Here is a 17,226-nt window from a genome sequence, read left to right on the forward strand (position 1 = left end):
CTGACATGTTCTGACGTTCACATTAAAAAACGAAATTCTTTCATACGCACTCTGGAATAAACAGCCACCATGCATGCTCAAGAAACTGTGTCACGTTAAAACAATGAAACTTTATTTGTCCCGTTAGATCTTTAAGAGGTTAGATCTAATAGGAAGTTAGTTCCTATATTTTCTCTATTTTTAGAATTAAATATATATAAATACTATTACCTCCTAGGAGGTAATACTTCATTTTCACGCTCAAGATCTACGGTTATTTTGGAGTACCGTAGCAAAACCACGTTAATAAATATCATGCCGATCGGTGTCGTTTCTTGTGTTGTTTTTTTCGAAGCTATGGTGTTTGTAATCTTGTGTTTTTCCTCCTTCGCCAGAAGAGAAAGTAAGATAGGAAGGGATGGGCCACGGGGGCACGTAAAAAGGAGGCCAGTGCAAACGAAGGAACACGGCCGGAACAGAACAGAACAAACTAGCACGAACAGGAAATGGCAGTAATAAAGAGAACGAGGAGAACGAAGGAGCTACTGTTTCAGTGTGTAGCAAGCTTTTGAGAAACTACAAAGCATACCGATCTGAATACACCAAATTTATTTCTGCCCATTCTTTTCCTCAATTCTTCGCATGATTCGTGAATGGTAAAAGGGAAAAGGTAAAGATCTATATTCACCAATGGATATAAAATGGACACAGAAAGGTAGCATTTCCAAGAGTGTAACTCCGTATACCCCGAAATCTCTTTGGAACCACAATTACATAATAACACTTGTATAGAAAAAGAGCATTTGACCCCAAAGGTCATACGAGAGAGCTGTAGGCCTGTAGTCGACGCATCAAGGTGGCGTCACAACCATGAACGACTGTCAGCACCGACTAAGCAGGTGGCAACAGGAAGCATGTCATGCCCCATTCATTTACATGGGCAAATTGTAGCTGAGGGAAGAAGATATCATGAAAAGAACTATGGACCACGAGCCTTGGTGAAGCATAAGCATCCCGATGATTGACCATCCGGTATCATGCCACCGCCTTTGCTCGTGTCAAGAGCCTCTAAAAGCTGTACCACCTCATCCATATCAGGGCGTTTATCTGGGTTTGCATCCCAGCATTTCCGCATAACATTAGCAAATGCGCTTGGACAGCAGCGAGGAATGTCCGGGCGCAAATTCTGCCAACAAAACAAAGGAATAGTTAATGTAAGAATGTGTTCTGTGCACATTATATGTTTTTTTGGGGTAACTGTGCACATTATATGTGGGAAGAAACAATTGCATATATGAAACACAGGGCAAACCTGATGGACAACAGCGGATGAGACATCAGCAAAACTAAGGTCTGGATACGGCATGTCACAGCAATAGATTTCCCACAGGCAAATGCCAAAACTGTAAACATCACACTTCCTGTTGTATGGTTTACCATCAAGTACCTGTTAGAACATACAAAGAACAGAAAGTTTCTTTTTAGCATTCAAATAACTGAAAATACTACACATTATGGATCAGAACAGATTAAAAAGGCCAGTCCAGTAAGTACCTCTGGGGCCATATAACCAAGTGTGCCTGTTGCACCAGTCATGTCCTTTGGATTCTGAGCCTCAACACGAGCAACACCGAAATCAGCAATCTTAAGGTTTCGCTGTGGAGTGAGAAGCATGTTTTCGGATTTCACATCCCTGTGTACAATCTTTCTTGAGTGTAGATAGCTCAATCTGCAAACAGAAGTTTCAGATAGTTAACAGTGTATTCAGAGATAAATAGTGCATGTCGATGAGTTGAGTTTAAGTGATCTTTACCCTCTGGCCAAATCCAAAGCAAGCTGAACCACAACTTTGTAGGCAAGCTTTCTTCGGCTGTTCTTTATCAAATATTGCTTCAAAGTTCCTCCAGCGAGATATTCTACCACAACGCAACATGCTCTTGCTGGCAAGTTAGTGCGTGCATCACCGTTGGAATTGTTGGCAGGAATTTTAAGATCTGTGGTCCCCATAGATGCACCAACAAACTGCAAAATAAGTAACACTGCATTTGAGTACTTGTCAAATAGCCCAGAAGAAGAAAGCTATGGTCGATACCAGCTATATTGTAATGGGTGAATTTTGGTAATCAGTAAGCTAAGGACTAGCACATTTACTATATGAATAAGCATTTATAAAGACATGAAGCTGCATAGGTTTATGTGTGAAAATATTCACCTTTGTAACATTAGGATGGCTGAGCTTATGCCAAACAGCAACCTCCTGCTTAAATGATGTTCGCAAAGCAGCAGTTTCAGCTTCTGTAGCAAAACCATCTTCTCCCCAATCCAAAAGCTTAACTGCATGTATCAGAAATGAATATTATTTATTTGTCCCGTGGAATTGTGCGCATATAATGCACACATATGTGAACAGTAATAATGGAAAATAGATGAAGCATCATATTCGGACGGTGAAAGTACATATATCTAAGCTTTATAAAATGATTAAAGACAACAAAAGAGTCCCAAATTCTAGAACACTATAACATGAAGATCTTTAGGTTTTAGATGGAGAATAGGATTGGGCCAAAGGATATAATCTTAATTTAGCAACAAAGGCACTCCAAATGGAAGTAAGAAAATAAGCTTAGGCAGCATTGTTACTTGTTCTAGCCCAAAGGTGAACGTATGTGGATCTCAACTCTATAGACTATAGAAATCGTTAAGAACAAGAACAAAAAAGAAAAAAAGGAGTCCAAAATCCCAGTACACCATAGCTGTACAACATTTAAGTGTGCATAGCATGTTACCATCCTCAACCTATCGAAACAAAATGATAATATGATATTATAAATCAACAAGAGGAAGTGGTGTGCTCCATGGACTAGAAACCACATATTTGTAAATCAAGATCACAAATTTAGATGAAGGAAACTGAATTGGGCCAAAGGATAAAATCTGAATCTGGAACTGAAAACAGACAGTAAAAAGTAGCACGTATGAGCTTCAGGCGGCCTTGTTATTTGTTCTAGTCACATATCTGCTATTGAAGAACACAACACTGGCATATCACATATTGTACTATTGATGAACACAGCAGTGGCTTATCTACTATTGACAAGCACAACAATGCCATATCCCAGCGACCTAATGTTGAGAAGGCTACAGCCTACAGCAATGTTCCAAATTGTGGAAAGATTCAACAAAACATTAATTTGCGCATCAATTTCCAAAGTACTACCAAGGACTTGAAGGATCAATTGATTCAATAATAGGTGTCTAAAAACAAAATAAAATGAAAGAGGTGAATGTTGGAACATCTATAACTGACAGGAAATTGACATGGCCACATGGGGCAGCCCAAAGGTGAAAAACGCAAATTAAAGGGAAGAAGAGAAAACAAAGCATAGTTACAATAATTTGGGTTTTAGGGAAGTCCAGCAAGAGTACCCTTAGATTAGTCATGTACAAGATCATCAAGTGCGAGTATGAAAATATGCAAAAGCAAACATGTATAATCTAAATTCTAGGCATGGAAACGCAAATTAAAGTGAAGAAGAGAACACAAAGCATAATTACAATAATTTGGGGTTTAGGGAAGTCCAGAAAGAGTACACTTAGATTAGTCATGTGCAAGATCATCAAGTGCGAGCATGAAAATATGCAAAAGCAAACATGTATGTTCTAAATTCTAGGCATGGCAAGCATAGAGCGTTAAGGGTTCAGGACCAGGCCACAGTTATTATCTTACTGAACTTCTTTCAAGAAACAGACTTTTCACCAACTTAACTACCAAGTCATTGAGGACAGATGCAATGCAGTTGAAACATAAGTTGTGACTAGCATAAGATTCTGCTCGACAAAAAGGCAACCATATTCCTAATTCCTAGAGAGCACCATTCAGATATGGCATATCAGAAGTTGCAAAGAGAGTGAACAAAAATGAAGTTGCACAAAAGCACAGTAGATACATTGTAAGCAAAAGGCTATGCAGAATTGTGCTATACACAAATGCTTAAGACAAATTTCGAATAAGAGCTAGTGCTGCCAGGTATTACTTTCCACATAAGTCGAAACAATTAAGGCTCTTGTTTGACAGGTCAGATGTGGAATAAACTTCAAAAGTAAGCTAATGGAACTACTAGTCTCAATAAATGTATCTATCATATAACCAACACACACATGCATTCTTTCGATCCTCTAAGATCATATAGTATGCTATGTCACATGAATACATAAGACATCAGAAGACTACCAATTACAGAAATCAGCTTGTAAATCAGCACAGCAGCATTATCGAGCATTTTGAAACAGGGAGAGCTAGATGATAGATACCTGCAACGTCCTGACCATCATAGGTGCTACGATACACGGTGCCATAAGTCCCCTGCGCGATGACATAGCGGATCTCCAGCTTTGCAAGATCAATCTCCCACTCCTCCTTGGGCCCCTGGGACTTGAGGCTGGCCTTACCCCAGGTCTTGGTGAGCTGCTTCTCAAGTTGGATGTCAAGGCTCGTAAGATCAATCTTGTCAGCTCGCACATATGTATCTTTGCTTCCCGTGCTCCCGGACCTCTTCAGCTTCGCCTTTGCCTCGGGCATCTCGCTGGTGCTAGATGCCATCGCCGCAGGGGCCGAGAGCAACTTTCCAGGAACGATGCCGGAAGTCCCTAAACTAACAACAGACGGACTCTTTACTAGAGACCCGGTGTGCCACAGAACATACTTGCAGCACCAGAGACGACACAAGAACCGGCTTGTTGTGCCGAAAAAACGAATCCAAGAACTGGTAAAGCTTCAATCAAATCTTGGGCGGGCTTTGACAGGAAGATTGCCGAAATCTTGGCGGAGACTGACTGGAGATTTGTACCAAACAGAATTCCCCAAATTAGACCGTGACCTGGAAGGAGAAAGACACGAAAAAATTGTGGATCCAACAAGCAAAGAAAGATCGCGGCTTTATTACCGAACTAAAGCGACGGTGGCAGCCCGAAGCCGAACAGCCCCCGGAGACCAAAACCGACCGGCCAAGTTGACCAGCGGCTGACGAAACCAGCAGGAAAGATCGCGAGCTGGGGGCGCCGACCACTGGAATCCAAGCAACCAGAGGCCAGATTGACCTGACCCCCAACCCGCAAGAACGCAGGACTCGGCGGGACGGCCAATCGGCGCAAGATTTGCCCCCGGGAAGGAGCCGTGGATTCGTGGACTCGAAGCTCCTCCGATTTGGCCGGGAATTGGCGCTCGGAGGTGGGGCGGCCGCGGTGTTGACGAAGCTAGCGTAGTGGCGATGCCGAGAGCCGGTAGGGGCGGGATAGTTTATTGCTACGGCCACCAGCAGCTGCGCCCGCTTAGGCCCGTCCGCTCGCGCTGCCGCCTGCCGGCTCCCTTGTTCTAGGCCACGTCTCTAGCGGCCGCGAGGAACCGAGGATATGCTGCGTCGCCACGGTCCAAAGCTGCAGGCGAGAGATTTTTCTTCCGTCTACGGCATGCGCTGAAGATTATCGATTATCGCTGTGGATGCTTGATTTTCAGTCAAAGAGGTTTGGCTAATTATTGAGGAGATACTTTATTTGACTTTGGGGCAAAGTTGCATGAATTTGAGGCGATTATAATTATTTTCCATTTTTGGACGACATCTTTTGCAAAAAGAATATTTGACGTATGCATTGGGTAAACATATTCTAATCAATCAGATAGTGCAATAATTCTTTTTCGGAATGTAATACGATCTACTATAGTAGTATTTCCCTTGATAAAAAAAACAATAGTGTTACCCGTTTCTTAAAATGTTAGCTTGATTGCACGATTGTTTTACTTTTCTAAAGGGTATGGAGTACTCAGTTACTCAGGCCCTGTTTAGTTCTCCAAAAATTTTCTACAGTACCCGTCACATTGAATGTTCGGACATTACATGGAGCATTAAATGCAGTTAAAAAATAACTAATTACACAGTATAACTGATTAGCACGAGATGAATCTTTTAAGCACAATTAGTTCATAATTAGATATTATTTGTCAAATAACAACGAAATGTGTTACAGTATCCAAACCAACAACTTTTCACCAACTAAACAGGGCCTCATTATTCACGTTTTCGTTTTTTAAGGTTAACATCTTACATTTCATAATCTAAGCTGAATGTTGAATTGCAGTTTTTTGAGTGATATATGTTGGCTCAGCTTTTTTTTTTTACAACGGAAACCTCCTGCTTTTATTGAAAGCAATTTGGCTCAGATATTCTAAAAAAACTTTTGATTTGTTTCCTAGATAAATGGTAACGCCACTTATTTTATTTAGTATGGGAGATAGCACTATAAGACGAGGTGAACATCTACTCTCTAAGGGCATATACATTGCTACACATCAACGGTCTCATAGATCGTTTCATGCAAGTCCATGTAGAATTTTGACTAGGTGGCGAAGAGAGAGGGAGGAGAGAGAACAATGTGGTTGTTTCACGAGACAACTGCCTATAGGCTAAATTTAGGACTACAAATTTCTCACCAATGTACGAGTTGTTGCCATACAACCCACAATATTTCTTTTTTTGTGCAAATTATGAAATTAATACTTATTATGCGACTATTTAAAAGACAATTCATTGTATGTATTATCTATTACATCGTCTCAAGATGATATGACAATGCATGAGACCAACTATTAGACTAGACCAATGTACTTGCCCTAATCTGTTTCGAAAAAAGTGGCGCCTAGAATTTAGCAGTCAGATATGCGAATATAATGCCCCTATCAATATACTACCTCCATATCTTAATATTTGACATTTCAGACAAAACTTTACACTACAAATAAGCTAAAGGTTGATGTCCTAACGTCATTTAAAAAAAATCGGAGGGAGTATTTTACTAGATGCCTATATTGAGGAGAACGTTATGCTGCTGCCATTGCCTGCTTTCTTGTTTTCCTTCTATGTACTCTCCCCATAAGGTATGTAAACATTTGAAATTCATCCCGTCTATGGGATTTTAGCTCAATCAAGACCTTAATTGTTTTTTCGAAAGTAAACGACCCCCTTAATTTCGAGAGATCTATGGAAGCGCAACAAATTCATACGTATTGCCCTCTTTGATTGTTGCCTTTCCTAATCGTCTGCATGCAGCATTAAATTAACGACAGCATGGCAGGTAACACTAATTATGAGAGGCGACCAAGTCTTTCCCCTTCTCCATTGCTCCTACCCGTCTGAGATTTTCTAAGGCCTTGTTTAGATCCACCTCTTAAAATTTTACACCCATCACATCAAAGACAATTTTATTATTTCGGAATACTAAATGAAGTCTATTTTTAATTTTTTTGTACAAATAGATTGTAAATCGTGAGATGAATCTATGAGCCTACTTAATCTATAATTTACAATAGTGATGCTACAACAACCATCTGTTAATTATAAATTAATTAGGCTCGTTAGATTCGTCTCGCGATTTACGACCCATCCGTGCAAAAATTTTTATAAATAGACTCCATTTAGTACTCCGAAATAATATGATTATGTTTCAATTTTTTTTGGTAAAATGAACTAAACACGGCCTAAGATCCATTACTTTTTCAGGATCCGTGAGTACAGAATATTTCTGAAAAGTATGAGTACATAGTATAGAGGCGTGCAATTAGAACACACACTGTGCTCCGTGTGTGTTCTAATTGCGCTCCACCGCTTATCGTTGCAGGAATGATGCGCCGGCTATGGCATGGAAAAGCAATTAGACAGGTAACATCTGGTCTTACGTCAGGACCTAGCAAGCACAGCCCGTAAGGCCGTATGTCGACAGCGACAGAGCTTCCGCTCCACTAACTTAGGGCCCGTTTAGTTTCCCATCCAAAATTTTTTGATGTCAAATCAACACTTTGACCGGATGTCGGGAGGATTTTTCGGACACTAATTAAAAAATTAATTTCAGAACTCACTTGGAAACCACGAGACGAATTTTTTGAGGCCTTTGACCGCGTCATTAGCACATGTGGGTTACTGTAGCACTTATGACTAATCATGCACGAATTAGGCTTAAAAGATTCGTCTCGTCATGTACATCCAAACTGTGTAATTAGTTTTATTATTTAATTATATTTAGTGCTTCATACATTTGTTTAAAGGGGAGGTGAAAATTTTTGGGTGAAAATTTTTGGGAACTAAACGCACCCTTATCTTGTGGTGCCGCCAGAAAGCCAAGATCACCCAGCACTGAAAAAAAAAAGTCTCTTTACGCAGGCGCAAATAGCAAGCGATGGCCCCGAGAACCTGATGTATGGTCAGAAATTCAGAATCTCGCCTGCGGTTCCTGCGCTACCTACCGTTTGCTAGAGGCCACGCAGTAAAAGCAAGGTTCATGTTTTGATTTTTTGACTTTTTTAATTTCCACGTTTACATTTTGTTGTTGGACATGGATTCATCGGTTTCGATGGCCTCACACAACAACAGCAAAAAACCAACAACAAAAATTTAAGCGACCATGGAAAACAAGAAACCCAAGATAATGGGCCCAATCCTGTAAGAGAAAGACATAATGGGCCTCTAATCAGGATGGGCCCAATCCAAGCCCACAATCCAGCATGACCCAGCCTTTCCAATTCCGCGTAATAAAAAAAACTTTCCAATTTTCTTCCCACCCTACACGGCTAAACCTACCCACGTGTCAGAGACACGTCCCCTCTCCCCCACTCACCGACACCCGGGCCCCTCCACCTCTGAAAAGGCTAGGATTCCCGCCCACTGGGCACGGCGACCGCCTTCCTCTTCAACTGAAGCCGGAGCGTTCCAGGCGGCGGTGATTGAGGAGCCGAGGGAAGAGACGGAGACGGCGCCGGCGGCGCGGGCGACCTCTCCCGACATCGCCGGTGCGGATGGACCCGCCGGAGAGCCCCCCAGCCCCAGCCGGTCGACCGCCAGCGCCATCCGCCGCCGTCTCGCTCTACGAGGTCGGTCCTGCTCCTCACCCCCGCCGCCCCCCTGCTGCGGTTCGCCGCTTCTGTTTCTAGTGCCAATGCAAAGGTTCCTCCTTGTTCTCCAACGGCGGTGGTGTGCTGCGGTGGAATTTGGGATGGGAATGGTGCGCTCGGATGAACGGGTGGCCTGACGAACGCGTGGGGGGTTTTGTGTCAGTTCGTTCGTCTTCCCGGATTACCTTTTGGGGAATTGGTTGGCCGATTGGGTTCTCTGGGTCCGCCGGTTGGGGTTTTGATGGGGTGGTTAGGGTTTATGACGGGCTGCAATTGATGGTGATTGGCTATCGCTCTTCCGATCTTAGGACTAGCGTTTTTTTTAAACTTCCGGTGATGTGGGGATGGAGGGGGAACGTTTGGCTGCATTTTGGTGGTTCACCTCGCTAATCAAAGCATTCACCCAACAACTTTTACAGTGTTTCGATGCTCGTACGAAGCATTTCTGGATTTGAGGGGATACATTTGGATATTTTAGGATACCTGGTGGTTTAGCTGTTGGATTTTGGGAGGGAACATTTCGGATTTGTTACTCGACACACGAAATTGTTTCCAAATCGAGCTCTTTTCATGGTGAAGATTATGGGGTGTTTAGGTTGAGGAATGGGGTGATACATTACCTTCTCACTCACATTTTGTTTGGTTTAGAAATGGAATGGGTTTGATCAGTGAGCAGCTCATGCCTCATCATATAGGCACATGCACATGATTCGCGTAAACTTCTACATGAGGGATGGAGTCATTCAACCAAACACATAATGGTCAACTCCATCTAGGATGAGTTCGCTCCACAAATCAAACACCCCTTAAGGTTTAGATCCAACTCCTGCGGGCTGCAGCTGACAGTCTTCTACTCCTATATGTTGATTATCTGGCTCCCTAGAGTTATTACAACATTTTCTGTGAATTTTCATACTGAGGAGATTAGGATTGTTATACACTGCAATGCAAATCATGCCAGGAAATAGGTGTTACCTGAGTGCCTGGTCTGAAAGCCTCACATTTAGATCCAATAGGAAGCAAGTCAAAAGGTTAAATAGGTCATAGGTGTCACCTGAGTGCTTGATGCTGAAAAGTGCATCTTTAGAAAGAAAAGAAATAGCTTTGCGTTTGGTAGTGTAAAGAATTTTGGCACATATATGATATATCTTCTGAAGGGCGGGCCTGATGCAGCGGTAGAGCCTACCGTCTGTAACCGGAAGGTCCCGGGTTCGAGCCCCAGCCTCTGCACATTTGTGTGGGTAAGGCTTGGGGCTTAAAAACAACCCTTCCCCAGACCCCGCACAGTGCGGGAAGCCTACGGCACTGGGTACGCCCTTTTTATATGATATATCTTCTCTTTGTGTTCCTCTTGTTCAAACACTTGCACAAAACATAAAGTAGCATGGTTAATCTAGCGTGGGTGGTTTCAGACCATAGTATGTATTTTTGGAGATAGCACCAAACAACCTCAATTACAGTGACACAGTCAACAAATTAATAATTTTACAGTGTTTGAGCATTAGTAAGTTGCCTCTGCATATGCCTGCACAAATACACATGTTCTCATGTGATTTCATTGTTCATGCAAAAGGATGACTACTCTACACTCAGATTATAAGATACTCATTTCTTAATCAAGTTTCCTTGAGTCTTTAGTTATAAGATACTCATTTCTTAATCAAGTTTCCTTGGGTCTTGAGTTTCTAATTAGGTTTTCCATTTACAGGATTCTCCTGTCTTCGATTTCATCAATAGTCTATCCCCTATAGCAACACCCAAGCCTCTAGGTTCAGCACAAAATGTCCAGCTATTCAAGTCATCTGATTTACTACCTGATTCATCAATCTTCACCTCGCCGCAAGTTAATCCACAAAAGGAATATAAACCTCGAACCAGGTAAAATTCTATTTTTTCTGATTTATATGTTTTCAACATTTAAAACTGGACCTTAGTATATGTGTTTTCATGTGGACCAGGGATGGCTACGTTCAACTTTCTGAAGGACTCAGTCCCAGTTGCCAAAGGAATCGGATAGGGATTTCTAGCCGCATTGAACTGTCTGGACCCCCAACAATTGCTTCAGAAAATTGTAGTCCTTCTGAGTATGCAACAATTTTGCCAAGCAAATGGCCTCGGCCCATCCCGCTTGGTAGTGAAATCTTGAGAGATGCCAAGAGACAAGATACTGATGGTAAAGCAGATCATAATCCAGATATGGGGCAAGTAAAGCTATCAAGCACATGCTATGATCATAATGGCCTTGACCAATTGGACTCATCATCTTCTGGAAGAAATGTTCAGGAGAATGAGCTGACTAAACAGTATAATGATGACCTAGCAGCTTGCACTTCAAACCTTTTGATCTCACGTTCTGGTACTGGTGATGATGTCATGTCAAAATCAGACCTGTCACTAGAAGCACAACAATTGACCTGGAAACTAAGAAGTGATGTCATATTTAGCAAATCCTTAATGCCAATGGCTCAAGGAAAGCTGGAGGATTCAAGAAGAGAACTTTTTGATGGGTCAACTGGCTGTTATATCCAAAGTGTTGGTGCCGCAGAAGGTGTTGCAACTAATCATGACCCACAAATGCTCCCTGGTGTTATTCAAAGCCAGTTGGATTCAAATGAATATTTCTTTGACACATTCAAAGTTCCCAGTGATGGCATGGTAATGGAGAATTTCTTGATACCACCTATAATTTTGTCTTACCTTTATATTTAATTTATGTTTGTGTGATGGTAGAAGTGCTTATTTGTTTGCTTCAATTTCACTAATTCTGTGATACCAACTTTGAATCTTCATTCTGTCTGTACTAACTAGCTAGATACTGTACAGTTGAATGTTGGATACATCTAAATTGTATGTAATATAATGGAACTAGTGGTGCAATCTTGATTTGACTGCAGCACATTTTATGCTTTTATTTTCCTATTTGAAGTTCTTGTCAGAGAAGCGCAAGTAACAAAGTTTTCATCCTGCAGGCATTGTCAGAGCATCAATGCAGTGGTATGCATAGGCGTAGCCTTTTTAATGAGAAGGTACGGACATCTGATTTGAGCGGACAAAGTGGCTCGAATCTTCATCATATAAATATATGTGGCGATAACTACCTGAAGCCTTCGCAGTCCCCTGTGTATGCATTGCCTGGTATTGGTTTGCATCTGAATGCTGTTGTCTCGAATGCATCCAACACCATGCCATTCACAAGTAGTCTTCCACTGCCACCTGAACATAATAGTCCGACAACAATAGTTTCTTGCAGTGAGACGGGTCTCTGTAGCAGTGAGGTAAACACTCTTATTCATGATGATCAGTCTTCTCAGAAGACCATGCCTAGTGCTGATAAGTCTTGCCAAGAAAGTTACAAGAAGAAAAGGTTAGTAAGGTATGCCTCTTTTTTTATATAATGTTTACTCAATAGATAACAAAATCTCTGAACTTTGCAGGCCCAAGTTACAAAATGGTGATGGTGGCTCATGCAGACGTTGTAGCTGTAAAAAGTCAAAGTGCTTAAAACTGTAAGGTTCCTTGCAATATACTTTTATTTTTTTTCATGTCCACTTTACCTATATCCTTAAGGGTGAAAACTCATGTGTATGAAAGCAAACAATATGATATTTCCTACTTCAATTATTCTATGTTGCTTGTAGTCACGAAAGGATATGGTATAGTGGCAGTTCAGGTATAAGACAAAATACATGCATATGCTTGATTTATGTGTAGCAGTTACTTGTTCATGGTTTTAAGCCTACTGATTTTATATCTAGCTGTCTCCGAACCAGAGCACATTGAAATTGGCTGGAAATCAGCTTGTTTTAAACTGATATAGAAATTTCGAGTTGAAATACTTGTTTTTGCTTTTCATAAAGAAATAAGTGTTCCATTTGAATATCAGCTCACCATAAAATGTTTGGAATTTAGTTTGCTAAATCCTGGCTTCCATGAGAAACCCAAGAATTTATGATATTTTTCAGGTTTCTGGCAGTTTTTTCTCCCTGTCTTTGAGAAATGTTGGGTGCATCTAGTTTTGAGTTCCGGTCATTTAGGTGGTAGCGGCAGTCATCCTTCTAAGTAGTGCTTTTAGCTTTCTGCCTTACTCAAACCAGTGTCACACATGCACTGTTATATTCTTGTTGCACTTGAGTACCTGAGGTTTGACCAATGGAATTTAAATAAAATTGCCATCAAAGATAAAGTGTTCAAATTTGAGCTTCCGATGTAGCTGTAATTACATTTTTTTTGTATATTTTTGCATGAAGAATAATCGAGAAGTGAACATATGATATATTTTGAGATTTCCAATATATAATTGTAGTCTAAATGGCAGTGTTGTGATTAATCCGGAACTGCTATTTAGTAAGTTACTAGTAACCATTACAAACTTGATGCATGTTCGAGCAGCCTTCAAACTTCAAAGTTCAGTCATGTCTGAACATTTGATATATTCCATGCCTGTTGTTAATATATCTGTCTACCCCAACTTGCTTGGGAAAAAGGCTATGTTGTTGTTGTTGTTGTTGTTGTTGTTGTTGTTGTTGTTGTTGTTGTTGTTGTTGTTAATATATCTGCACTTGTGCGTTCATCATATACAAAGTAAAAATGGGTTGTTTGGCATATGTAAAAATGTTTACTGTCTAGGTAACAGCCAGGTGCAGTTTGTTCACAGCAAATTCCCTGTTTCTTTCAACAGGCAATGCCTTAACATCTGAAAACCCAAGCAGATTCCATTACTCCATTGCTCTTTATGAAAGTGTATTAACTGCTAGAACCAAGCTCATTTTGGCAGATTCCTGTCACGATATTTAAAATAATAACCATCCTTTGTCATTTCTTTGCAGTTACTGTGCGTGTTTTGCTGCTAAAGTCTATTGTTCAGGATTGTGCTCATGTCAAGGATGTTTAAATAATCATACTCATGAGGAAACAGTTTCATGTATTCGCAAACGGACTGAATCTCGTAACCCTCTAGCATTTGCTCCAACAGTAACACGCGCATGTGATTCTGGTTCAGATTTTGGGGTAAGATCAACTCCTTTTAGTTGCATCTATCTTTTGTGTTCACTGTTTTCATTGCATGCCATTTGTTTTATAGGATGACTCTAACAATACTCCTGCTTCGGCTCGGCATAAAAGAGGCTGCAATTGCAGGAAGTCTTCTTGCCTTAAAAAATACTGCGAGTGCTTTCAGGTACCAGTTAACTTGCCATTTGTTTTGTTGACTTAATCCTGCTTGGTTAGTTTGTTGACCACTATGTGCTTTATTTAATTTAATGTTATTCTGTCTCAAAAAGAGTGGTGTAGGATGCTCCGTGAATTGCCGATGCGCAAGTTGCAAGAATTCTTTTGGAAAAAGAAATGGTAATTTTGATCATTTCTTGATATTTTTTCTTTAGAAAAATGCAACTGACCTGCGGGCGTGCTTCTCCATCATGTGACATAAATTGTGCTTGCCATTTTATTGCCGTGTTCCTTTTCCACATCCCAATTGTAGGTTAAAAACTGCTGTATAAGCTCAATAACCATGTATTGATGTTTTTCAGTTCCATATTTGAAATTAATGTACATTTTTGCCAGGATTTCATATAATATTTTGGAATAGCAAGTTAGGATCTTGCGATCAAGGATAAAGTACCGGGGACGCTGTTCAACAAGAAGATCTATAACCAGCTCGAAAAAGGATACCCTGGCTTAAACACTAGATCACTGGCATACCTAGCGTAAAAGAAGACTGCAAAGATTAAATCACAATAACTGCTAGTTGATTTGAAGTTGAGTGCTTAAAATTTAAGTAGTTGGAGCGTTCAATTTCAGGATAGGATAATACTGAATTTGTGTTTACACACCACTTGATCTTCAGCTTTGAATGGTGGCTCATCATTGGAGCAGGCAATGGAATTGTTTGGCAATCTGAGCTACAGTAATCTATTCCCATTTTGCCTTATATACATGTTCCCATAGCATGGTTTACTAAACATTTAGGGAGGTTGTATGGCTTGCCACTATGCTCAAACGGGGCGCCAAAAACAAAGTTTCTTTTAGTGAGGGGTCGATAGAAACTTTGTTTAAGAAACATTCACAATGCTATTGGCTTCCTATTTGTTGATATTCTTTGCGGTATGTCTGATGTCTTCCATCCCGAGTTTCAAGGTTGGCTGTACTGTATATGTAACAAGTTTAACAGATTACTTACTAGTTGAAAGTGTTTAAGATTTTTTTTTAAAAAAATGACTAAACGACAAATCTCACTTCAGTTTGCTAATTTGAATTTGTTTGGTTGGGCTAACTTTACGATGCTACCCTTTTGATGTCATCATTATTCATTGCCAGGGCTTAATGTTCTTGTTTTACCTTGAAGGGGTGCTACTGCTAGCTATTGAGGAAAAATGGAGAAAGGAGCAAAAGCAAAAGGCACTTGCTCAAAGGAAGAGAAACTTGCATTTGACAAACAGGATGTGGTCAGTCAATCTGGTGATCTTCCATCTACCGACGATCTATTTGCAACACCTTCGCTTGAGCCTTGCAGGTTTGCATGTCTTGTGCATGGATGTTAGCTTGATTCTTGCTTCCCTTTCGAAACTCCATAGCTCTTAACAATTTGATGATGAGTTCTCCCTTCCAGATCTTCAATCTTGCTTCCATCTACATGCTCCGAACCGCCAGTGCCAACAGCCGGTTGCTCTTCCCAACTGCACAACTCTCAGTCTCCCATGAAGGCAGATGTTTTGCTTTCTCCTATTGAAACCTGTGCTATGGAACCGATTCTTGTGGATGGTTCGTCAAATATCCAGGAAATGAGCTCATCTTACACCACCAGAGTCAAGGTTGTGTCACCCAACAAGAAGAGGGTCTCCCCCCTGCAAACTGGTACGGGATTGTCCCCGATCGGTAGGAGTGGCAGGAAACTTTTTCTGAAGTCCATCCCTTCCTTCCCTTCCCTCACTGGTGATGCTGATAGTGAGCCCCACTAAGCAGAGTTCATCAGCATTTGGCACCAGAGGTATGCATTAGTTGTTCTTTTTCTCTTTTCTGATATTTCAATTTTCAATTTGATTACTTATTTTGCACTTTCTTTCTTTTTTCAGTCAGGCTGACCAGTTAGGGAATCCTGGATCCCTTGGAAGCCGACTTCGCCCAATTTTGTTTGACAAAGGGTTGAATGAACTTGTTTTCGCTGTTCTAACATATAGAGAGAGTTATGCTAATATTTCTCGAGTGCGAAGCCTAACTATTCCACTGCTGCATGTCAGCATGTGATTGACCTGTCGTTACCTAGTTGTTAGTCCTGTTCATCCCCTTTGGTCTAAGGCCGTCAGTATGTAGCTATATTTCCACAGCTCGTGGGCGATAAGTGCATAGGTATCGAAGAAAAGAATGCTTAAATGTGGCATCTTAATAAGTTCAGTTCACTGTACTCCAGTTTGTGTCCAAATATCACCGCAGCCATATCCAGTCATCTTTTACCATGCCTCATTTATGATAAGTCCAAATTGAGCTGGTGAGACTGAATATACTGTTTTTATGTGCATGGTTAGGGGGCTTATTTAGACCAATGATTCGGATCTGTGTCATATGAAGATGAGCCTTGAGAACATGCTTATAGCGTGGTAATAAATCCTCTAGTTGCGAGGCCATCAAACGACCCTGGTTCTCGAATAGATAAGATTTTTTTTTGTCGATAGAAATTCCGTTCTTCTCTTCTATGCCATTGAAACTAAAAAAAAAGCTTTCCTTCCATGCTACTATTTGAATTTTCGTTGGCCTTCTAATCTTCCTGCTGAATCCATTTTGGTCCACCCAAAATCCAGATGCCCGGTGCCTCTCCTTGTAACCTGCTCACTCTGCGATGAGGTTAACAATGACTCGGCTTCGCAGTGTGGTTTACAGTTTACTCATGTGAAATAGATGCAACGGATCAACCAAGGATGCTTGTGCCCATTTTTTCATCGTGCACGAAACTGCAAAATAGATTGTGCATTTGTGCTCCAGACTCCAGAGTCCAGACCTATCCCTATGTGAGGAAATGTAAAACTTTTAATGGCCAACAAGGATTTTTTTTCTCCAAAAAGAAAAGATAGTGGACCCCAAAATTGTAAGAGTGAAAGACCTGGCCTACGCGCCTATGGGCTCTGGCAACAGTGTCTCCGTGCGAGTAAGAGCCGGTCTTTAGATGACCTTTCATGTAATGCCTTCAGGCTTCGGCATACCTCTCCCATTGGGTTGAGGCTTTTTTCTTCTTCTTTTTTATTAAAAAAGAGAGCCTTAGGGATGAATTGACATCCCAGTTGGCAGTTGCATCCTAATTCCTACGGATAAAAGAACAGTTT

General features: G+C 41.0%; 2 protein-coding genes across 2 annotated transcripts; one reads left to right on the forward strand and one right to left on the reverse strand.

The window, feature by feature from the left end:
- Nucleotides 1–633: 633 nt before the first annotated feature.
- Nucleotides 634–5,482, reverse strand: LOC120650285 (serine/threonine-protein kinase STY13-like). The gene is made up of 7 exons (XM_039927336.1): nucleotides 4,923–5,482; nucleotides 4,291–4,812; nucleotides 2,192–2,313; nucleotides 1,793–2,001; nucleotides 1,534–1,708; nucleotides 1,292–1,426; nucleotides 634–1,165 (listed from the first exon to the last, which is right to left on the reverse strand). The coding sequence occupies exons 2-7, from the start codon at nucleotides 4,577–4,579 to the stop codon at nucleotides 959–961; spliced, it is 1,137 nt and encodes a 378-aa protein (XP_039783270.1). The 5' UTR covers nucleotides 4,580–4,812; nucleotides 4,923–5,482; the 3' UTR covers nucleotides 634–958.
- Nucleotides 5,483–8,689: 3,207 nt separating this feature from the next.
- Nucleotides 8,690–16,318, forward strand: LOC120650286 (CRC domain-containing protein TSO1-like). Its single transcript, XM_039927337.1, has 11 exons — nucleotides 8,690–8,893; nucleotides 10,623–10,792; nucleotides 10,873–11,569; nucleotides 11,884–12,278; nucleotides 12,349–12,420; nucleotides 13,741–13,921; nucleotides 13,995–14,090; nucleotides 14,194–14,260; nucleotides 15,258–15,425; nucleotides 15,522–15,899; nucleotides 15,985–16,318. Exons 1-10 carry the CDS (start codon nucleotides 8,819–8,821, stop codon nucleotides 15,611–15,613), a joined length of 2,013 nt encoding a protein of 670 aa, XP_039783271.1. The 5' UTR covers nucleotides 8,690–8,818; the 3' UTR covers nucleotides 15,614–15,899; nucleotides 15,985–16,318.
- The last annotated feature ends 908 nt before the right edge of the window (nucleotides 16,319–17,226 follow it).

The sequence above is a fragment of the Panicum virgatum genome, chromosome 9K, assembly GCF_016808335.1.
Source record: "Panicum virgatum strain AP13 chromosome 9K, P.virgatum_v5, whole genome shotgun sequence".
NCBI classification, from domain to species: Eukaryota; Viridiplantae; Streptophyta; class Magnoliopsida; order Poales; family Poaceae; genus Panicum; species Panicum virgatum.